At 36.2% G+C, this 25,215-nt stretch overlaps 1 protein-coding gene across 3 annotated transcripts in view; it reads left to right on the forward strand.

The window, feature by feature from the left end:
• Nucleotides 1-25,004, forward strand: part of HEATR5B (HEAT repeat containing 5B) — a 92,089-nt gene extending 67,085 nt beyond the window's left edge. For all 3 annotated transcript variants that reach the window (XM_082427603.1, XM_082427604.1, XM_082427602.1), the window contains exons 28-36: nucleotides 5,064-5,301; nucleotides 6,410-6,664; nucleotides 8,247-8,374; nucleotides 11,024-11,168; nucleotides 11,660-11,926; nucleotides 13,093-13,317; nucleotides 17,300-17,451; nucleotides 18,639-18,852; nucleotides 21,459-25,004. In XM_082427603.1, the coding sequence (XP_082283729.1) occupies nucleotides 5,064-5,301; nucleotides 6,410-6,664; nucleotides 8,247-8,374; nucleotides 11,024-11,168; nucleotides 11,660-11,926; nucleotides 13,093-13,317; nucleotides 17,300-17,451; nucleotides 18,639-18,852; nucleotides 21,459-21,763 (1,929 nt within the window). In that variant the 3' untranslated portion in view covers nucleotides 21,764-25,004. The remainder of the gene's footprint in view (nucleotides 1-5,063; nucleotides 5,302-6,409; nucleotides 6,665-8,246; nucleotides 8,375-11,023; nucleotides 11,169-11,659; nucleotides 11,927-13,092; nucleotides 13,318-17,299; nucleotides 17,452-18,638; nucleotides 18,853-21,458) is intronic.
• Nucleotides 25,005-25,215: the final 211 nt, after the last annotated feature.

Here is a 25,215-nt window from a genome sequence, read left to right on the forward strand (position 1 = left end):
TCCTCTACCCTAGGATTACCTTTTCTCATTCTCTTACCTCCCACTCTCTGATTCATTCAGTGGTGTTACTAAACATGGGCTCTGTGCCAGGCTAGAAGTTGAGAATACAGTGGTGCACAAGCCAGATGTTCTACGTTTACTGAGAAAAACAAACTAGTAGACGAGTATGTGCCACAAAAATAATGACTGTTATAGGAGAAGTCCAGACTGTGGTGAACACACAGCAGAGGCACCTAAAACAGTCTGAGGTCTCAGAGGAGGCTGCTTGGAGAAAACGATACTTAAGCTGAGACCTGGAGGATGAGAGTAGATGTTAGTAAGCATAAGTCTCAGGAGGGGACTGTTCCAAGCTAAGTGCTGTCAGTTACCCCCGCCTCTGTATCTCACTTACCCCCGCCTCTGTATCTCACTTACCCCGCCTCTGTATCTCACTTACCCCGCCTCTGTATCTCACTTACCCTGCCTCTGAATCTCACTTACCCCGCTTCTGTATCTCACTTACCCTGCCTCTGTATCTCACTTACCCCGCCTCTGTATCTCACTTACCCTGCCTCTGAATCTCACTTACCCCGCTTCTGTATCTCATTTACCCCGCCTCTGTATCTCACTTACCCCGCCTCTGTATCTCACTTACCCCGCCTCTGTATCTCACTTACCCCCGCCTCTGTATCTCACTTACCCCCGCCTCTGTATCTCACTTACCCCACCTCTGTATCTCACCCCGCCTCTGTATCTCACTTACCCCCGCCTCTGTATCTCACTTACCCTGCCTCTGTATCTCACTTACCCCGCCTCTGTATCTCACTTACCCCGCCTCTGAATCTCACTTACCCTGCCTCTGTATCTCACTTACCCCCGCCTCTGTATCTCACTTACCCCCGCCTCTGTATCTCACTTACCCCCGCCTCTGTATCTCACTTACCCCCGCCTCTGTATCTCACTTACCCCCGCCTCTGTATCTCACTTACCCCACCTCTGTATCTCACCCCGCCTCTGTATCTCACTTACCCCTGCTTCTGTATCTCACTTACCCCACCTCTGTATCTCACCCCGCCTCTGTATCTCACTTACCCCGCCTCTGAATCTCACTTACCCTGCCTCTGTATCTCACTTACCCCCGCCTCTGTATCTCACTTACCCCCGCCTCTGTATCTCACTTACCCCCGCCTCTGTATCTCACTTACCCCCGCCTCTGTATCTCACTTACCCCCGCCTCTGTATCTCACTTACCCCCGCCTCTGTATCTCACTTACCCCACCTCTGTATCTCACCCCGCCTCTGTATCTCACTTACCCCTGCTTCTGTATCTCACTTACCCCTGCTTCTGTATCTCACTTACCCCCGCCTCTGAATCTCACTTACCCCGCCTCTAAATCTCATTTACCCCGCCTCTGTATCTCACTTACCCCGCCTCTGTATCTCACTTACCCCGCCTCTGTATCTCACTTACCCCCGCCTCTGTATCTCACTTACCCTGCCTCTGTATCTCACTTACCCCCGCCTCTGTATGTCAGTCACCCCCACTCTGTATCTCAGTCACCCCCACTCTGTATCTCAGTCACCCCCACTCTGTATCTCAGTCACCCCCACTCTGTATCAGTCACCCGCACTTCTGTATCTCAGCATCTCCCTCTGCTTTCTCGTCCTCTTCTACTCACTCTCCTCTTCACACCTCTGTTCATTGAACGAGTTTCAGTATCTTCACGTCCTCAACTAGTCACCCACTTCTCAATCCCCTGCAATCTGGGTTTACTCTCAGCACTCCATTGAAATTATTTCACTAAAGTTACAAATAATATAATTCTCCAAATCACTGGACACTTTTCAACCTGTCTTACTTAGCCTCTCTATAGCATTTGATATTGTCTCCTCTGGAAACTTTGTTTTCCTTGACTTCTGTGACACTACTCCCTTGGTTTTCCTCTTTTCTTTTCATTGTTCATTCTCAGCATCACTTGCTGGCTTCTCTTTGCCTGCCTGCTCTTTAAATATTGGCATTTTTCTTGTCCCTTTTCTCACTCTTCATACTGTATGGGTAGTGTCATCTACACCCATACCCAGTAGCTTTAACTTGTATATTAAAGATTCTAATTCTACTTTTCTAGCAATACCTCTCTCCTACATTCCAGTCCCATATTTTTAGCTGTTTATTAGACATGTAGTACTGCAGTGTTTACTATAGAAAAAAATCCATGTATAAGTGGACCTGCACAGTTCAAACCCACATTGGTTCAAGGGTCAACTGTATTATCAAAGCACTTTCTAAAATCGTACACATTAGTTGACCAATTTATCGTAAGGAATATCAAGGATAGACGCAAAGATTCTGCTATGAGGATGTTTGCTGCGATGTTGTTTATCATTCTAAAAAAAAAAAGCAATATATGAATAAATGTATTTCTTGATCCAAAGATGATGGTATTAAGTGAATAGAAAATTGAGTATAATATTATATACAAACATAGTTTTTAAAAGACTGAGTATGTATGTACAACATGGCTAGAATGTTAACAGTATTACATCTGGGTAGTAGGATTGTGTCTGGTTTTATTTTCTTCATTTTACTTAGCATAAGTAACTGATTCTTCTATATTTTGTATGTAATATCTCATAAGACAAATAAACCCAATTTTTTTTTTAAAACGAGTCTAAAAAATATATTCTCATACTGCAAGTAGCAATGTAAAATATAGAACCCTTTTAGAAAGCATTTGGCAGTGTCTCTTCAGAGCCATGGAAGTATTTATAATCACTAATCCAGTAATTCCATTTCTGGAACTTTATCCTAGGGAAAAATATCCAAAATATGAAAAAGAGAGAAATTTACAAAAATGTTTAGTTGGAACCTTACTTATAATGTGAAGAACTGAACACCTTTGTCTTTGAAAACTATATCTCATCTTTCTAAGATTCCCAAGGCTAAAAAGAATCAGAAAAAAATATAAAAGTTCAAAAAATAAATAAATAAATAAATAAAATAAAAAATAAAAAATAAAAAAATATATAAAAGTTCAACTACAGGAAAATTGTTAAATGTATAATGTCTTCCATTGCAGCCATTAAGAATAATAGTTATGAAGGCTAGTATTCATATGGAAACCCTTATGATATATAAATAGATAAAATTAAATACAAAATTCTCTGTACAACAAAATTACAACTTAGAAAGTTGGAGTGTGAAAACCTGGAAATTAGAATTATGAGTAATTTTAAAAACTCATTTTTCAAACGATTTGTGGTATAATTTTTTAAATTAAAATTCGAGGAAAAATACATACAACTGACCTTTAAATCCTGCAGTGACTCCTTCGCTTCCCCATTACCAACAGTCTTCAGCTACTTCTGCCTTACATTCTGTGCTCAGTCTAATACCAAACACTTGCAGTTTCCTCAGCACGCCTTGCTCGTTTCTATCTCTTGTGCTCTTGCTCTATATTCCCTCTGCCTGGAATTCCCCCTTCCATCTTTGCCTGTGAACAGGTGAACTTTTGTCTTTGAATCCACTGTCTCACCTTTTCATAGTCCATTAAGATTCTTCCATCCTTGGTGCTTCCTGTGATTCATTCATTCATTTCTCAAACCACTGAGTGTCCGTTAGGTGCCAGGCAGCGTACGTAGTCACTGCGTGTAGTGAGGTGGGAAGATAGGTCATTTAAAACAAATTTAAAAAAAAATCCCTTTCTCTCAGCAGTTTTCTCACTCTCCTTTCATTGTATCAGTCGGTGAGTCCATGGAAGGTGAAAACCATGTATTATTTGTCTTTGTTGCCTCAGGCCCTAGCGCAATAGCAAATGCAAGGCAAGAGTAAGCACCTAAGAAGGGTTTGATGAGTGAATGGCTGAGTATACGTACAGTGCTTATTGAGATACTTTCTTAAAATCAGCATAATAATAAATCTAGGGGAAGAAAGCGAGCTTAAAACCAGTAGAAAATATGAATGTGATACATTTATAACTTGAGATTTAGAGTCCCTACTCCAAAAGTTAGGTGGTTTCTGCTTCTAAATTGTCAGGTGTTAAGTATGACTAACCTACTGTAACTGTTATAGACCATCACAGCCTTAAGGAATGCTTCTTCTCAAAAATGAAGATTCATTGTTTCCTGTAATCATTGTCTAATCTAGTCAATTACCATGCCGTAACTGTCTGTTCATTGTAGGAATAGAGATAAGACCCTGCCATCAAGAAGCTGCAGTGTCCCTGTTCACATGCATAGACTTCGTCTTACAAACAATGAAAATGACATTGTGTAGGGGGAAATAGTTTTCTCAAGATTTTTATCTAGTGCAGTTTTCTTTCTTACTCTTGCTCCCCCCACCCTTTTTTTTTTTAGCTTTATCATTGATGTGTAATTCAGCTACGTGCCAGTTGCCAAAGCCAAAATGTATGTACAAAAACAAAAGAAAACAAACAAAAATAACTTCAGCAAAGAAGAATCTTTAAGATTATATTCTAGGAAGTTGTGATTATACATCTTTTTGGTTTATAAAGTGGAGAGAAAAGATACAGATAATATATTTGGCCAGTAAATTATATTATTCTTGGCTCAGCCATCTGTTGCAAGGACTAGATTGCTAAATATCACTTAAGGACTATATAAGAAGGGGTTTTGAAGGATATTTATGGAAATCCTTTCTGTGCCCTTCCCCCCCCCCCCTCAGCTTTTTTCTTTGACTGCTGTCTAATTGTGTCTAATAAATCTATGAAAGCAAAGGTAACGAACAGGAAGTTATACACTATGGCAAAAAGAAAAAAAAAGAAAGAAAATCACATATAAAGGGGGGGGCTTTGTAAAGTAGAACAAGAGAAGCCAGAAAAAATTCAGAGAACCCTACTCAAGGAATATGCTGTGAGAGCAATAGTCAGAAGTCAGCTCTATTAAAAAAAACGATTGCCTCCAAAGCAGGTGGAATTATTCTTTTGAGGTTATCCGGAAATCCCAAAGTTGTATACTTTCTAGTATCTGTACTCACTTTCGATGATTCAGCTGTATAATAACAACTTAGAATATGTCATTTCTTAATATTATGCCTTGTTATTTTCTCCTCCTGTATATCTTACTAGGTATATGTGGTTGCCATGAATATTAAAAAAGAAGCAGAGTCAAAACCAAAAAGAGCAATTAAAAATACTGATGATGATGATGATGATTACAGTACCATAGATGAACTACCACCAGACAGTTTAATAACACTCGTACAACCTGAACTGCCAACACTCAGTCGCCTGTGGTTGGCAGCATTAAAAGACTATGCGCTTTTAACTTTACCAGCTGAATTTGCTAGTCAGCTACCCCCAGATGGTAAGTACTGCATTTAGAGTTTTGCTTTTAATAGAGTTCAAAGTAGTAATTAAACAAAATGGAATTGGTGGAGACTAGCAACAATAGTAATAATAACATGTAAAATTTCTGTGGACTTAAACTTGACATTCTCTCATTTAGAGCATGTTCTCCATACTGAATTTGTGAATTCATATATGGCATTAAACTTGTTAGCCCAAGCAAAAATGTTCTCACTGTTACAGTAATAACTGTACGAGCTAGGTTACTCTAAATAACTGTGCATAACAAGTCATTATGCATAACCATGATGAAGTATATTGCTGTGTTGGTCAGTGTGTGTATGCAGGGACAGATGTGGCAGTCCTCAGTTTGATAGAGGAAGCAGGAGGAGGGGAAGAATTTGCAGAAGAGTAAAAAAGAAAGAAGAGACAGAGTTCCCTGGCTATGAGAGAAAGGGAAGGTGATGAGGGTTTTAAGAGTTGCTGGCAACAGTGAAGAGGAAGCCTGAGGAAGAGGACCACGGGTAGGGAAAGGTAGAGGGAATTCACAGGCATCAGCATTTGCAGCGAAAAGGCTGGAAACCCTAGCATCAGCGAGGAAGTGACAGGCACTCCAGGTCAGCAGCTGCAGGAAAGACGTTAGTTTTGATAACGCTGTACAAGCATCTCTTTGCCAAATTGCTCTTTTATATGTGCTATGATCTGAATATTTGTGTCACCTCAAAATTCATATGTTGAAACCTAATCCCTGTTGTGATGGAATTAGGAGGTGAGGCCTTTGGGAGGTGCTTAGGTCATGAGGGTGGAGCTCCTAGGAGTGGAAGTAGTCCCCTTGTAAAAGAGAACCCACAGAGCTCCCTGGCCCCTTCCACCTTGTGAGGACACAGCAAGAAGGCACTGGCTATGAATCAGGAAGAGGGCCCTCACCTGACCATGCTGGCACCCTGATCTCGGACCTCCAGCCTCCAGAACTATGAGAAATAAATTTCTGTGGTTTATAATCCACCCAGTCTGTGGTATTTTCTTATACCAGCCCAAATGGACTAAGATAGTATGTAACGGTTTTTTTTTAAGGTAGTTGTTCATAAATGAGTATAATAGAAGTAATGTTTTTGATTGCTTTATAGGTGGAGCATTTTATACTCCTGAGACTATTGATACAGCTAGACTTCACTATCGGAATTCCTGGGCCCCAGTTCTCCATGCAGTGGCACTTTGGTTAAATAGCACAGGATTTACATGTTCAGAGTCAGCAGAAGCAGCAGCAATATCAGGTTTACAAAAACGTTCTACACCCATCAATTTAAACCAAGCATCAGGAGCAACGCCTAGTTCTAAATCTTTGCCAGAAATTAACAAAGACAGAATGCATCTGATTTTAGGTAGGTGAGCCATGTTAATGTATTTCAAGATGTATCACTTCTGAAAATGTGTATCTGTAGGGGAGAAAAAACTTCTTTCTACCCTCTTAAGATCTGTGACTGGCTTAAGAATAAAACTGACATAAGACACATTAACAGGAGGAAAACATACAAATTTAATATTTTTACATGTACACAGGAGTCTTTAGAAGGAAAATGAAGACCTGAAGAAGCCGTTAGGTCCAGAAGATTGTATACAGTTTTACACAAACAAGAATAAATTGTGAGGGTATGACAAGACAAAGGGGTTTGGGCTAGGCGTGGTAAGTTGTGGGACAGTAACGAGAAAATATATGGGGGAAATAATGGAAGATCAGGCTTATTTTAGTAGTTTTGTTTGGACAGGTCTATTTCAACATCGACTCCCAGTCTCTGGTGGTAAGAATGTTTTCTCCCTGGTACAGAGAGGGCACCTTTCTCATGAGAAATTTTATGACCTGCTTTTAGGTAGAAAGGAGGACAGAGAGCCCTGTCTGCATCTGCTATTTCTCAAATGCCTTCAGCCAAGCAGTTATATTTTGGTGTGGCATGTTTTGAACTCCTTCATATCTTTCATTTTAATGCTATGGAAAAAATTGTTATAGTTCAGAGAAGGGATAGTAAAAAGAGGATTTTTAGCACAGTTTCTAAATTAACTGAATTTTTTATTTAAAAATTTAATTATTAAAAACTACTCTTTAAAAATTCTCTGTCATGTTCACTTACAGAGCAATATTGAATAATTTTCAAGGGAAAAAAGTAAACTATTTTTTTTCAACAGCTTTTCTTTTTACTTGACACTTAACAAATTGCCCCATAAGGAAATAATAAAATGTAAAGTTAAAGCAAATTTGAATGATTCTTATTTATGATTGCTTTATAGATGCTCTTTTTTTTTTTTTTTTTAATAAATTTATTTATTTATTTATTTTTGGATGTGTTGGGTCTTCGTTTCTGTGCAAGGGCTTTCTCCAGTTGCGGCGAGCGGGGGCCACTCTTCATCGCGGTGCGTGGGCCTCTCACTGTAGCGGCCTCTCCCGTTGCGGAGCACAGGCTCCAGACACGCAGGCTCAGTAGTTGTGGCTCACGGGCCCAGTTGCTCTGTGGCATGTGGGATCTTCCCAGACCAGGGCGCGAACCCGTGTCCCCTGCATTGGCAGGCGGATTCTCAACCACTGCGCCACCGGGGAAGCCCCTATAGATGCTCTTTTAACACTTAAGAATTTGTCACTCATTTAATGAGAATTAATTTTATAATTTTCATAAATTTATTCTTAATGTATTATTTTAAAATGTCTTTAAATAACTTCTTAATCAAGGTGACCTTGGAACTCCCCCATCCCCTTCCAATGTGATTATTAGCCTCCTTGCAGAGCTACAACCTGTGTTAAGTTTGGCTGCTTATTTTGACAATCATTTTGAACTCACTTTAAGGCATTAATAAATATATGTTAAAAGTAATCTGTAAACAAAATTAAGTAGGTGAAAGTGGGGGAAAAAATGGTGTCAAAGCAACAAAGTGTTTTATATTAACAAACCTGTGTGTTTATTTTGTACATTGCAGGCGTGAGTATACAGTTCCTTTGTTCCCCAAGACCTGAGGAGCCTGTTGAACATGTTACAGCTTGTCTACAGGCCTTACACACCTTACTAGATTCTCCTTATGCCCGAATCCATATTGCAGAAGATCAGGTACAGTATATTTCTATGATAGATAATTTATGCTTTGTATTCATCGTATTTATCTTAAGATAATTTTCTCACATATGAAATAAGTATTATATAATAAGCATTCAGGATTTTGGCTTCATCTAAGACCCTATATTGAAAGTTGGATGACCAGGCACAGCTAGACTACAGATTGTCACTGTACCTTCTTTGATCAGTTCATCAGCAGTCAAGTAAAACTAAAAATTTAAAGGATGTCTTCAGGGACTTCCCTGGTGGCACAGTGGTTAAGAATCCTCCTGCCAGTGTGGGGAACACGGGTTCGATCCCTGGTCTGGGAAGATCCCATATGCCGCGGAGCAACTAAGCCCATGCGCCACAACTACTGAGCCTGCACTCTAGAGCCCATGAGCCACAGCTACTGAGCCCATGCACCACAACTACTGAAGCCTGCACGCCTAGAGCCCATGCTCCACAACAAGAGAAGCCACTGCAATGAGAAGCCTGCGTGCTGCAACAAAAAGTAGCCCCTGCTCACAGTAACTAGAGAAAGCCCACACATAGCAATGAAGACCCAGTGCAGCCAAAAAAATAAATAAAATTAAATAAATAAATAAGGATGGCTTCAGTCCCAGTTAATGATTCTACTAATAAAGGGCTGAAGTGATTCATAAGGCTATTAAATAAATTATGTCACTTTTAAATGATTGTTTTATCTCTCATTTAATGAAATTTTTATGCGCTGACTCAAGTACTTATTTAAAAAGTTTAATGAATTGCTTTTTCTAATTTATGTATGGAGTATTTAGAGGATTTTATTCATGTTACAGAACCAAGTTACCACTGGATTTGTTATTCTTTTTAATTAGGAATTTTATTTTCGTAATAACCATTTCTTTGAACACCATACTACCAAATGGTATCACTTGGGATAATTTTCCATAAAACACAAACAGATAAAAAGCAAAGTTCTCATTATTGTATTATATCAAAATTAGTTTTGCACATAGTGCTGCTCGAAAAAAAACCCCAAATGAAACAAAACAAAGCATGTGCTGTGTGATTACAAGCTTCACTCACTGATGAACTCTTCTTGTACCCCAGCCTTGTAGCCTGAAGCTGTGCCTCAGCTAAACTACAGATTACTGCAGGAAACTTGAGGGTTGTTTTCAAATGGTCAAACCAATAAAATTTAATCTATGAATGAAGGTGTGTGACATATTATGTTAAAACCAAAATAACTGAGTGTAAATATAGTAGATTGAATGACATGGTTAAATGTGTATTCCAGAAATACAACAGACATAAATTTGATCACCCCATCAATCTTGTAGTGGTTGATTTTTAAGACATGAAAAGGGAGGAGGGAGGTCAATTATGAGGCCATTTTCATAATTCCAGAGAGATAATGAGTCCACTGGCCTCCGAAAACTGAATAAAGGAAGAAGGAAAGAGGGCCAAGACTGGAACCTTAGGGATAAATAGCAAATAAGGATTGAGATGAAGGAAATAAATCAGCAGTGGAACAACTAGAGAGGAAGGAGGAGAACCAAAAGAATCCAGAATCCAAGTCTGAGTTAATCACCACTAAATCCACAGCACGGGGCATAGGACTTAGCATGTTGTTGGTGCTCTGATACTGACTAAAGACCAGATGCCAGTTTAAAAAAAAACAACAACAGAATTATCAAAGATGAGGGAGTTTCAAGGACAGACAACAGTCTCAAAAGGGACAGAATCCAGTAAATAAGGACAGAAAAGAGTCCCATGGAGGTTATTGGTGACCTCAGGCATAGCGTTTTCTCAGGTGGATCAAGCCAGATTATAGAAGATTGAGGAGTAAATGAGAGAGTGAAGGAAGTGGCAGCATTCGGTCTGGGAAAGGAAGAAACAAGACAGAGACAGAAGAGAACATGGGGGCAGATGGAAGGCTCTGAGAGGTTTTTTGAGGTGTGGGGGGAAATTAGATAGGAAAGACTTGAGCAGATACTTATCCTGGGGAAGAGGAGCTTAGCTAGAGAGCGAGGTTGACAACATACGGGGTATGATTGATGTCCTTGGAGAATCCTTGGGAAGTCAAACAGGATGGGGTAGCAGGCATATGAGGAAAGATTAATCAGTCTTGGACAGGGGCTGGACACTTGATCTTAAGGAAAGAGGTAAAGGTGGCTTTGGTTGCAATTAAATTTTTTTCTCCCTCTGAAATTTGAGGTGGGTTCATTGGATGGGTTTGATGTGGAAGATTGTAAGAGGCTTTTTAAAGTGAGTAGTAAGCGGTAGAAGTTTGTAATAGTTCTGAGATGAATCTGCGAGGGACTCACCAGAATGCCAGAATTTCTGGTAGACTACTCTTGGGTACTTAGGTTGGAAATCATAAATTTTAGTGGCACTGGATGCTAGCAATATTGTTTAGTCCTAAAGAGAAAAGAAATAGGAGAATGACCATTTTTAAATGGAAAAATTATTTAAATACATAATGTAATTTTTGACTGAAAATATGTTCAGATAAAATATGACCCTTTTTCAAGATTGTTATAATATTTGCTACATAGTCCAATATATTAATTTTAGCTACCAAATTTATTTATTTTTACATGTATATTTTCTTAGATTTAATAATATAAATGTATCCTTTGAAATTAAAATTAATTTCTCTGTATTAATTTATAATAGCTGATTGGTGTTGAGTTGCTGAGTGTTTTACACCGCCTCCTACTGACCTGGAATCCACCATCCGTCCAGCTGCTGGTGACTGGAGTTGTGCAACAGATAGTAAGAGCTGCTCAGGATTATTTGCAAGAAAAAAGAAACACACTAAGTAAGCACTAGAAATTACACTAACATTGAAGTAGATTTATTTGTACTCTAATTTTTAAAATATTGATGCCAGGAAGTTGTTAATTAAAAAATTTAACCATACATTTAGAAGCTTTGCAATTGATTTTGCTTTCCTTAGCATGACGCAAATGGAATTGCTCATATTCAGCTATCTTTCACCTTCAAAAGGGTCAACTTCACACGTTTCAGCCTAACATATGTGTTACTCCTGTTATGAAATACATTCCTAATAAAAAATACCTAATAAAAATTTTCAAAGTAAAAAATGAATTGTCCATTACTTTTAAGGAGAGGTAAATAAACAGAATTCTAGTCAGGCAGAGAATTACTCTGAGAAGGACATATGGCATCAGTTAAACATTTAGTTGTAAATTCTTCGAAAGAATTTATTAAGTATGCTTATTGTGTTGTTTCATCTACTATTTTTTATTTTGTTTGCTGGAAATTTCACCAAATTTTCTTTTACCCAAGATGAAGATGATATGGAAAAAGAGTCCTGTCCTGTATTAGGAGAAGGAGGTGACAGTGGTGGTCTTATTCCTGGAAAATCTCTTGTGTTTGCAACTATGGAGCTGTTGATGTTCATTTTAGTGCGGCATATGCCGCATCTCAGTACCAAGATGTCGGACTCTCCAAGTCACGTAGCCACTAAAACTCGTCTGTCAGAAGAAAGTGCTCGTTTGGTGGCAGCCACAGTTACCATACTCTCTGACTTACCATCCCTTTGTTCACCTGCTGGTACGGTATTGATCACTATTTGGAAATGTGTTATACTGTATTAGAGATGAGGTTGCCTTTGATTTTAAGTGCTATTATGATTTATTTTCCTCTTAAATCTTAAAGGAGAAGTAGGGTTTTTTTTAAGGGTTTGTTTACCTTTAGGAGCCTATAAAGAAAGACTAAAGATTTAAGAAGTCAAAAACCCAGGATACCCTTTTCAGATACATGTCAAACAAACTTCAGCAAAGAGGTAGAACCACAGTTTGAGGGAAGACATCGAATGTTAGCAGATAGACATAAAGTGGAATTACTAAACCCTTTATTTTCTGATATGGTCGCTACTCTTGAGCAACGCTGACAAACTAACAAATGTCAGAGGAGAGTGACAACCAACTTGAAGGAGCAACTAAAAGAATTATAGCTGAAAAAGATAATAGCTGTCTGCAGACACCTGAAGAACTAGTGGATGGAAAAGTAGACTTTCCCTCTGTTGTATCTAGAAGGTAGAGATGGTATCAGGATATATAAAGGTAAATTTCAGTTCAACACAAGCCTACAGATATGAAAACAATGAATTCTCCATCATTGAAGTTCTGTAGGCAGACTACAGTGGCTGCATGTCAGAGCGGTGAAGGGAGTCTTTCATTAAGTGGGTGGTTGATTTGATTACCTTAAAGTTCTTTCAGCTACAAATCCTAGGATTCTTTCATCTCTTTTTGGCTTACCTGTGTAGTCTTCTTATCAGTTTCCTGACTTGGTTACTACATTGACTGACTTAGTACTAAGGTTCACTTAGTACAATGAGATTGATTACTTGTCTTGGAATTGCTACATGATTCACCAAGTTTCTCAGGTACTTCTCAGAGTATTTGGTAGTGTTTTCCTTCTGTTTTTCTACCTTTCTTCCTTATTTTCATTATGAAGGGCATGATTATTAAATAGGTGAAATACTAGAAGTAATAAAAACAAGGCAAGCTGGGAAAAGAAAGAAAATATTTCTTTTGAAATAACTTGTGACTTTCTTTTTTTTTTCAAACATTGAATTATAGTAATAGTAATGCAGTAAATTTTGTATAAATACAAGGAAAAGAAATAATATTAAACCATAAAAAATATAAACAATTGAAATAACTATAATATGGGAACTATTAATTATGAGGCAATCTGATTTGTTTTTATTTCAGGATGTATGACAATCCTGCCCACGATTCTGTTTTTAATTGCAAGAATATTGAAAGACACAGCGATAAAGTCTGCAGATAATCAGGTTCCTCCACCAGTCAGTGCAGCTCTTCAAGGGATCAAAAGTATTGTGACACTTTCAATGGCCAAAACTGAGGATACTCAAAAACAATGGACAGCTCTAATTCGTAGCACTCTCGCATGCATCCTAGAATATTCTCAACCAGGTAATCTAATCAGTTTTAAATTTTTAATAGTTTATTAGGATATCTGTTCCCTAATAACTAATTGAATGAGCTCATCAGAAAACTGCTATATATCTGAATCAACTCAGAGAAGTATTTTCGTCCCATCTTTCAGATGTGAACTTTTAGTTCCTCATTCTGGATATTGACTCTGAATGCCCTTGTCTTAGCACTTATATACATTTTGGGAGGTTTCCCCAAAAAGAAAGGACGTGTGCATATAAAACTCTTATACATTGTTTTGAACTCCTATATAGTTGCCCATCACTTATATTTATCAATTATTATTCATTCCCCTAACAATGGATATTTTTGTTATTTCTGATTTTTCCCAATTATAAAAATTGTCTCAGTGAACATCCTTATAAATTCCTTATGCACATGTGCTATGAGATTTTCTAGGGCATACCCCTATAAGTGGAATTGACGACACATTTAAATTTTATCAGACATTGCCACATTGCTCTCCAAAGTAGCTGTATGAATTTGCACTTCTACCAGCAGTGCATGATCCCCACCAATACATGGTATTTCAGACGTTTAAATTTCATTATCTGATAAGTAAAACGTACTATCTTACTGTTTTAATTGGCATTTTTCATTTTCCTACTGAGTATAAGCATTTTTCATGTTTGTGTCTAATTTGGGGGAAAATGCTTATTCACATTTTTGTCCATTTTTCTTCTGTGTTTGACTTTTTCTTTCATTTTATTTCTGTGGTAAATGTGAAAGGATTGAAAACAGAATAATAATTAAAGATTTGCCATATTGCCTACTAAAACATTTCCACACTATCTAAAACTGTGGAGTGGGCCCAAGAACGAACAGATAGGGCAATGAAACAGAACAGATTGTTTTAAAACAGACATTCATCCACATGAGAATATAATACATGATAAGGGCACATTCATTATTCTTCAAATGGTTTGTGTCAATTAGCCATTTCAGATATCAGTTCCAGTTAGGCCCTCTCCTTATATCATGACTCTAAGTAAATATGAGGTAAGTTAGAATGATAATGTAAAATTTTTAAAATAGGTAAACAAAGAAAATATAGGTGACTCCTTTATGTCAGAATGACAAAGGACTATGTAAGTGTAAGTGAATGGTAAATATCATAGAGGAAAATATCAGTGTATTGGACTATAGAATTTAACGTCTACCTGTCAAAAATGATAGCATTAAAAAATGGTTGATAAATCCTAAAAATTCTTATCAGAAGGAAAAAGATTTTTTTCCTGTTTCTTTAATTTTGTATCTATATGAGATGATGGATGTTCGCTAAACTTGTGATGATCATTTCATGATGTATGTAAGTCAGATCATTATACTGTGCACCTTAAACTTATATAGTACTGTGTGTCAATTGTATCGCAATAAAACTGGAAGAAAAAAATTAAAAAAATAAAAGATACCTAAAAAAAAGACAGATCAAAAACTGAAAATAATATTTATGTCAGTGTTAATATCATTAATGTACAAAGAAGTCTTTTAAGAAAGAAGGAAAGAGCACACATTATTAAAAAGGAAATAGAGATGCCCGCCAAGTATATAAAAAAGTTAGCCACATTATTATATAAGCAAAGAAATACAAACAAAAACAAAGTAATATAAATTTTTACCTGTAAAACTGATTTTAAAAAATTGTGAGTGTGTACAGGTGGAATTGATACCAGGAGAACATTTTCATACTTTGCTGAAGGGAATTAATACAGTTTAAACTTTCAGGGAATCAATTCTGCAAAATATACACAGAGCCTTTAAGAATTCATACTCTGGGGCTTCCCTGGTGGCGCAGTGGTTGAGAACCTGCCTGCTAATGCAGGGGACTCGGGTTCGAGCCCTGGTCTGGGAGGATCCCACATAACCACGGAGCAACTGGGCCCATGAGCCACAACTACTGAGCCTGCGTGTCTGGAGCCTGTGCTCCGCTACAAGAGAGGCCACGATAGTGAGAGGCCCGCGCACTGCAATGAAGAGTGGCCCCCGCTTGCCGCAACTAGAGGAAGCCCTCGCACAGAAACAAAGACCCAACACAGCCAAAAAAATAAATAAATAATAATTAAAGGTACTAATAATTAAAAAAAAAAAAATTTTCATACTCTGACCTTATTGATCAGAAACTTGTGTTCAAGGTTATTTATCACAGTCTATTTTATAATATTGAAAATACAAAAGTGATAAATATAACTATCTGGCAGTGGGAAAAAATATTAAATATATCATGGTATACTCATTTGGATTATATATCCATTATATCTATTAAAAATCATGTTTATAAATAATTATATATAAAAAAACTAACCCAGACCAGAACGAATTAATCAAAAACCTAGAAATTAAACTATCGCTAGATGGTAGTATTACAAGTTTTATTTTCTTTCCCATACACTTGTTATATTTTAAACAAACCATGTACTACTTATATCACCTGAAATTTTTTAGTATTAATATTTGGAAGGGAAAGCTTTAACTAGTTTTATTAATGTTACTAAAACTATTTAGCTTTATCATGAGTTAATATTTTTCTTTTTAGCATAGATTTTTAACAAACTAAAGAAACATTAAATGCCATAATTATATACGAATGTAAATGTATATGTGTGTACATTGATAGAACAAGAAAAAGTAGTTAAGAATTCATTTAAAAATATAAACACTGTTTCAGTTTTCATGGGGGTGTCCATAATCAATAATCATATTTTTTAAATTGTCAATTATAAGAGAAGGTTTTGATATTTTATCCTAGTTCATTCATGTTAGATGAATTTAAAGGTATATGATAAGATAATTAACTTGCCTACGATAACCTGTCCAGAACTGAATTCTCAGTAGGCACAGTCAGTATGAAGTAGGGATCAAAGCCATGGGTGTATTTTTATAGTAGATGTAAGCAAGGCAAGCAGAATTTCTTGCTTTACGAGAAGAGTTTTGTAATAGAGAATTTCCTTTATGGAAATCATATTTCTTATTATAAATTCTGAGACTTCCACTTTAAAAAATGTGCCAGTGTATGTATGTGAACACACACACACACACCCCTCCATGGATGTAACGAATCACTCTTAAGATTGCTATAATATTTTTTTTCATTTTTAAAACCTTCAATTTTGAAATAGATTTCAAACTTTTTAAAATGTTACAAGAATAATATAGTGAACTTCAGCATACCCTTCTAGATTTCACCAGTTGTTAACATTTGTTGCATGTTTTATTTTTTCTATAATCCACATATTATTATTGTTGATATTATTATTAATTTTGCTGAACCATTTGAGAATACATTGAAGGCATCATGACTCTTTACTCCTAAATACTTCACAGATATCCTAAGAACAAGAACAGTCTCTTACATAACCACTGAAAAATTACCAAATTGAGGCAATTAAACATTGATACAGGGCCTCCCTGGTGGCGCAGTGGTTGAGAATCCACCTGCCAGTGCAGGGGGCATGGGTTCGATCCCTGGTCCGGGAAGATCCCACATGCCGCCGAGCAACTAAGCCCGTGCGCCACAACTACTGAGCCTGCACTCTAGAGCCCGTGAGCCACAACTACTGAGCCTGCGCTCTAGAGCCTGCAAGCCACAACTACTGAAGCCCACGCGCCTAGAGCCCGTGCTCTGCAACAAGAGAAGCTATCACAATGAGAAGCCTGCGTGCAGCAACGAAGACCCAACACAGCCAAAGATAAATAAATAAATAAATTTGTATATATTAAAAAAAAAAAGTCAGAGAGAGAGAGGGTCATTGTTCAAGAATGAAAGATTTTTTTAAATTTTTGTCTTATATTGGAGTTTAGTTGATTTACAATGTTGTATTAGTTTCAGGTGTACAGCAAAGTGATTTAATGATACATATACATATATTTATTTTTCAGAAGAATTAAATTTCAAAACATTTTAGAAACAGCATATTGCTTTCATTTTTATATGTATCAATATTTCATTATTCATATATTTCAGAAGATTCTATGCCTATGCCTGATGAAGTAAGCATGCTAACAGCAATTGCACTCTTCCTGTGGTCTGCTGGTAGTGAAATAATAGGAGTCCAGTCACTGCAGAACGGCTGCATGAACAGATTTAAAAACGCATTAAATTCATGTGACCCATGGGTAAGTTACACTTAAAACATAGTGTTAAACCTTCCACTTTATCAAGAAAATTTCAGATTGATTCATTAAAATTTGTGATACATCAAATGAAAACTTAAGTATTTGCTATATGACTTTTCAACAGAAAACTGGAAAAGATCACTGGTTTAAGCATTAGGAGAGACATGTATATGTTTATTTATATCTACAGAAATTGCCCAGTATCTAAAATATTTGCTCAACCCTGGCCTATATTGGTAGAGACTTTATGTGTTCTGTTTTTCACTGTTTACATAATGACACCATTAAAGGATAAATATATATTATAACATGTTTTAATGGGCCTATTGGAAACTCTGTTTTCTAGAAAATAAGTTTTATTGTTTTACAGTGTTAGTGTCTAAACTAATGATTCTCAAACCTGCTGCACATCAGGAAAAAAAGCAGTTTAGTTACATCTACCACTATCTTCCTAAACCAGAGTCTCCAGAAGTGTGGTCCACAGATCTGTATTTTAAAAATATTCCCCAGGCATTTTTTATGTCCAGTGATGTTTCGTAGCTTTTCTTCCACCAAAGCACTGAAACAGTTTCCCCTCAATATTTTTCACGTACGTTGATGTGTTGATGGACCTTCCTTTTTTTGTTTGTTTGTTTGTTTCTTATTAACATGAAGTCTTTCTAATCTAAAGTAGAGCCACTGAGACCTTACTTTCTAGGCCTGGAACACTTAAATTGGTTTAAGCAGTCATTTCCAGGGAATCCAAATGGAGTTGAGGTGTCTAAGTAATATATTTTTATAGCTTTGTTTGACATCATTCAAATATTAGCCTTCCATACTAAATATATTAGGTTAAAGTGGGAGGGAGATTTGTAAATTAAAGAAAGAATTAAAAACACAAATTAGTATTCCTGGTCTCTAATTTCTTATACACTATAGAAATACACAAATTATATTAGCAGTGGTAATTTGGGAGTTAACATATAAGGAATGTTTATTGGTTTAATTTCTTTTCAGTTTTATTTAGTTAGCATGTTGGAAGTTTTATTACTCTATTTCTGTAAGTAGAAATGGCATTAATTCTTCCCACATTTTTATTTTCATCCTGCAGTATTGCTTGTTTTCAGTATATATTAAGATGCAGTGTGATTGTAGAGCAGATAAGAACTGTCACACATGTAAATTAATAAAATGATTTTCTTGTGTAGGTTCAAGCCAAATGTTACCAGCTTCTCCTCTCAGTCTTTCAGCATTCCAATCGTGCCCTTTCAACCCCCTACATCCATTCATTAGCTCCAATAGTGGTTGAAAAGCTAAAAGCTGTTGAGAGAAACAGACCAGCCAGTAATACAGAACTTTTAGCTGTTCAAGAAGGAATCAAAGTTCTTGAAACATTGGTTGCTCTTGGGGAAGAACATAACAGTAAGTATTTTTCTCTAAAAAGCCACTAGTCTAAAACGAAGATTTGTATTATATATAAATCTTCTTTGCTATTTGACACAGGCCATTGCAACAGTAAGTTTACTAAGGGTGGTTACTGTCTGAAAGATTAATGTCTTTGCTCATGATGCTAACAAAATTGAGTTGATTTATGTTTATTTTTTAAGAGCAAGAGGTTAAATTACCGATGGCATTTGAACCCACGGATTGTTTTATTTTCTAGGAATGTACTCTTTAAGAACCAGGGAAAATATACCTGCCTAATAGATTTTTAAAAATAATATATTTTGGTGTTCATAATAGAGGTGTCAAAGCTTTTTAACAAATAGGACAAATAGGACCAGATTAGCACTAATGATGCCAAACATCATTATTAAAATACCTCAAAATTTGAAATTTTTAAATTATTGTTTTTTAATTTAATGAAGAACTACCACATACATCCATTTAACCAGAGACGTATGCAGCTTAAAACTTACTCCTCTTTATTCCCTGCTAAATCTTAATTTCATCACAATCTAAAATTTATCTTAAAAAATATGACAATTATTACAGAAAGACTGTACTTTTTAAACTAGTACCTTATGATTGAATGTTAAGCTGTTTCCAGTTTTTCAAGATCATAAATAACTGAGATAAGTATTCTTTCTTTTTATATAAATTTATTTTATTTTATTTATTTTTGGCTGTGTTGGGTCTTCGTTGCTGAGCACGGGCTTTCTCTAGTTGCGGCTAGCAGGGGCTGCTCTTCCTTGCAGTGCACGGGCTTCTTATTGTGGTGGCTTCTGTTGTTGCAGAGCACGAGCTCTAGGCACACGGGCTCAGTAGTTGTGGCACGCAGACTCAGTAGTTGTGGCGCACGGGCTTAGTTGCTCAGCAGCATGTGGATCTTCCCGGACCAGGGCTCGAACCCATGTCCCCTGCATTGGCAGGCAGATCCTTAACCACTGTGCCACCAGGGAAGTCTGAGATGAGTATTCCTGTACAGGTATCTTTGCACACATTTTTAAATTATTTCTATCAGGTAAATTTTTTTAAGTGAAATTACTGGGACAAAAGGAATGCACATTCTAAGGCTTTTAATATATATTGCTAGATTACTCTCCAGATAAAAATTACATCAGTTTTTACCATCATAAAATTTTTCCTGTTCTCTTGAAAGAGTTTCACACAAAATTGGAAAGGTAGTGGAGATTTTTTAAAAGCTACTGCTGATAGCTTACCTATAAAATAATAATCCAGAACTATTACAGTGGAAGAGAAGAATACAGAAGCGATTATGAAAAATGTTGCTCTGACTTGACGAGTAACTGGTTATGGGGACAAGAGAAAGAGAAGAGCCAGATATTACTGTGTTACTTGGAAGAAGCATGGAAGCAACGTTAAAACTGGAAAGGTCAGGAAGAAGAGCTGTTTGGGAAGAGTTGATAAGTTTAGTTGAAACTAGATAGTAACAGATTATTTGGGTAGAAATGTTATGACTGACATCATGGCCCATGTTTGGTAACTCAACATAATTTTATCTTTATTTTTATTTTACTCACTGTAAACTCCATAAACATGGGGACTAAATCTTATTCATTTTGTAATCTTAACACTGAGCTTATTGACTTTTGCATAGTCAGTATTTAAATATGTTTGAGTTGAGTTGACTCTAGAGATCAGTTCCTGAACAGGTGCCCTAATTTAGTTAGGGAAGAGGGTCTTATACTTTTTCAAATAATTCTCTATTGTTTGAATTCTTTTAACAGCAGAATATATTTATGTATTATTCATGAAATTAAATATAGTTTAATAGTTAATTAGACTTCAACAAGGTTCATTAAATAAATAACCCTTTAATTTTCCATTTAAGAGTCAATTAATTTAAGGTATGAAATAACCAAAGCAGTGTAGCTTCAATTCTCCAACCAATTTCTAGTATTTAGTATTAGTGAATTACATCAACAGTAAGCACCATCACGATTTCTTCATTTTTTAAGGGACTGCTTCACTCAGATAACAGATGTTTTGTACTATAGCAAGGCTTCTAAGAGGTAGAATAAGCAATTGTCATTTTTTAAAAATTAAAACTAAATCTGAGTCTAAGTGCCATGCAAAAACCGAAGGGAGATGGTTGCCATCACATTAATGTATACATTCACTCATTCCTTTGATGGTATCCTCCTAATGAATGCTTCAGGTTTCTGTTCCCGATTCCCTCTAATCTCCAACCTCCCTATTCTGGAATACCCTTAAAATTTTCATAATTTTATTCTCAAAATACATTTTACCAGATGACAATTATAAAGTGTTCATTCCTTTTTAACCTTTTAGCCAGTATTTTTTTAATAAAACAAATTAATATAAATGAAAAATATATAATCTTAACAGGAAATCAAACCTGATTTCCTCCCCTAACATGGCTTGGACAGTTAGTAAGTATTCAATATTAATTATGAATAATTATTGAGGTCTAAAATTAGATCGTGCACATTTATTTCTATTTTAATTCAGACTACCATAGTAATTGCCTAGTTTTTAAATAAAGGTTTATTGTAATTTTCAGACTTGTGATCATCTTCAGACTTTATCTTTGTTATTTGCAGGAGTCCAATTACTTGCTCTTTTAGTTCCCACTTTGATCTCTTACCTGCTGGATGAAAATTCTTTTGCCTCAGCAAGCACAGCTTCCAAAGATCTTCATGAGTTTGCACTCCAGAATTTAATGCATATTGGACCTCTGTATCCACATGCTTTCAAGACAGTAATGGGAGCAGCTCCCGAGCTGAAAGTGCGTTTGGAAACTGCTGTTCGAGCGAGCCAAGCCAGCAAAGCTAAAGCAGCCGCCAGGCAGCCGGCCCCGGCCGTGCATTCTGCACCAACAATTAAGCTAAAAACAAGTTTCCTTTAATGTGCTGTTCCATTCGTTTTTGTTTATTTTGTCAACTAGCACCTAATTATTGATAGCCACTGTATCATTCCAGTCTATAGGTTCTACTTTATTTGTATATAGGAATTATATGCTTCCAAGTAGGGTAAGTGAAATAATGCTCACACTGGTTTCTGATTTTGAAGGAATGATTTTTTTTTTTTATTATGTGGTGAATGTGCTTTCATTTTTTTCCGAATAATGTTTCTCTTTTATTAATTTATTTTTTAAACACTGAGCCATAGTCTTTTAAATTAAATGCAAAAAAATTGTATCATGTAGTTGAGCGGCCTATTGATATTGTCAGGGGAAAAAATAGGTCATATTCAGCATCTGTTATAAAAAAAAATTAATTGAAAAGCAAGCTGAATTTAAATTTTGAAGTAACCAAAATAATGTAAAGTGTCGGTTTTGTGGTGTATCTATTAAGACTAAAGTTACATTTTCTTAGCATTTCTCAGAAAGTCCTTACCTTTCAGATAGATCTTTTTACTTTCATATTAGATTACTAAATTATACTTGTGTATATTTTAGTTAACTAAATTAAAACTCTCATTTAAACATTCATTAAAATGTTTCAAATGTGGAATAATGTTCTGGGTTTTTTTAATGGCTAAAATTTGGCCTCACTTATGCTTTGTAATTACAGAGCCTTGAGTCTGGCTCTGATGGTTAGTTTCATTCATCAAATATTTATTGAGTTCCTACCGTGTATAAGGCATCAAGCTAAGTGCTGCAGGGCATACAAAAATGAATTAGTCATAATTATAGTTATGCCAATCTCTCATGCAATGGGAATTTTACCAGTCAAATAGATAATTGATGACATGAATGTTTGCCACAGTGTTTAGCACACTTTAAACACCAAGTTTTACCACACAGTGTAATATAGACTGAACCTTTCTGAACATTCCAAAGGCATACCTATTCATCTTCTGCTACCTCCTACTTATTCTCTCTCATACCCTCACTGATTGGCAGCTAATACAGCCTTGCCTTCCTCATTTAGTCTTTAGACCTCAGATAGGTGCGTTCTCACCTATTTTCTTACTGACTTTTATTTCTGCAAGGGTTTTTTGTATTTTACACCTGCTTTTCCAAAGTTATTCTCCTTGTTTTTTAGTTTTTTTGGTAACACTTATCGAGATACAATTCACATACCATACAATTTGCCCATTTTAAATGTATAATTCAATAGTTTTTAGTATGTTCACAATGTACTATAACCATCACCACAATCAGTTGTGAACATTTTCATTACCCCAAAAGAAATCTGGTACCCTTTAGCTGTCGCCCCATAAGCTCTCTGCTTCCCCCCAGCCTTACACTATTACTGATCTGCTTTCTGTCTCTATCAATTCTCCTATTATGAACATTTCATGTAAATGAAATCATACACTATGTGGTCCTTTGTGACTGGCTTCTTAACATTTTTAAGGTTCATCCATGTGGTAGCATACATCAGTACTGCATCCCTTTTAATGGCTGAATACTGTTCCGTTCTATTTATATTATATTTTGTTTATCCATTCATTAGTTGATGGGCGTTTGGGTTGTTTTCACTTTTTGCCTATTACAAATAATGCTGCTGTAAACAGTTGTGTACAAGTGTTTGCATTACCCTGTATTTTCATTTAGCTTGAGTGTATACCTAGGAGTGGAATTGCTGGCTCAATGGGAACTCTGTGTTCAACTTTTTAAGGAACTGCCAGACTGTTTTCCAATCTCCTTGTTTCTTGCATACATAACCCCTTTTCACTCATCTATTTATAAAGTATGTTTATTTCTGCCTTGGCTATTTTCTGCTGTTCTTCGAACCCAGGCTTTTCCCATGATTTCCTACTTCGGGATAGTCTACATCATGCAGTAGCAATGGTTCTCTCTCTCTCTCTCTCTCTCTTTTTTCCTTCTCTCCCTCTGTCTCTCTCTTTCTCCCTTTCCTCTCCCCGGTACATCTTTATACTTTCTCTAAACTCTTCTGAGCCACTGACAACTTCTAGTTTTCTATAATCATATCTATGAAAGGAATATCTGTTTGAATAATTATATTTATTAATTTGTTTCACTGCTCAACTTATTTCTTATTATGATATAAGAAAATACCTCTCGTTTCATTTGTGAAACAGAAAAGGGCCTTAATCTTACCTGATGAACATAAAAGCAGAGTCAGAGGCCAAAGGAAAGTCAATTTTATACATTATTATAAATTAATCAGTTTTAATTATAAAATTTGCATTTATTAAATTTTGGGGAAAAGTACCACAATTCACCACACAGACCAAATTACTGTTGATATTTTAATCTGTTTCCTTCCACATTTGTAATCATCCTGCAGGTAGGATGTTTTATCCACTTATTTTATAAGCATTTTCCCATAGAATTACTCTAATAATATGGGATAGATTTAGTAACCATCTTTTTGATAGCTACTTAATAACAAACGTACGATTATTGACTTAGCCATTATCCTATGCTATGATACTTGGTTTCTAGTTTTTATATTAAAATAAGTAATGCTGCGTTTGACTTTTTAAAAATGAAACTTTGTAGATTATTTCCTTGGGATAGACTTCTTAAGGGGGTGATAAAAATATGACAGGTTTGAATTTTGATACACATTGCTGAATCTTAGAAAGCGACCCTTTTTGAAATAGCAGACATGAAAATGAAACTGGGTCATTGTTTACCAAATTCCTTGGAGTGCCCTTAAATATTTTGATATACCTAAATGTTTTTTAAAATGGCATTTTAGTTGGCTGTAAGTCATTATTAAGTGAATAAGAAGGACTTAATGAAGTTGGGCTGCTTTTAGTAAAACTATACTTGTTAAAAAAGGAAGTTGACAGTCCTGCTCTACACACTGTGGGCCCTCAGTGTGTGTGAAGGGGGAGGCCGACTGAGGGAGTTGGAAGATCACCTTCAGATGCCACATGTCAAGGGCAATGACAAACTGGTGTGTATCCAAGCCAAGTGATATAGAGGAACTAAGGGTAAGAAAGAGCAGGCAACATGATCATTAGCCATCAGATAGGAGGGTCACATAGTGGGCCACACCAATAAGTCAATGTTTCAAGTAAGTGTTTTGAAATAGAACTTAAAAGAATTTTCTAAGAGACCTGTTGAAAAATGATTGCTTTGTGATAGTGCATTCCTTGACATTGGACATGTACAAGGAGAACTTGAATCCCTGTCTGTCAAAAGATTTTGTGATAAGATTCTGCAATGCTGTCTCTTATTCATTCATTGGACAGTTATTAATGGGACACTACGATGTGCCAGGCATTGGGAATACAATAGTGAACAGTCAAGCAAAGAATCTACAATGATATGTTTACATTCTGCCTGGGGACAGAGAGAAAATAATCACAGGTTGTGATAACTAGGAAAGAATGGTATGAAGCAAGGTGTGATAGAGGATAATAGGCAAGGATTCC

The sequence above is a fragment of the Balaenoptera physalus genome (assembly GCF_965194825.1).
Source record: "Balaenoptera physalus genome assembly, chromosome: 15".
Lineage (NCBI taxonomy): Eukaryota > Metazoa > Chordata > Mammalia > Artiodactyla > Balaenopteridae > Balaenoptera > Balaenoptera physalus.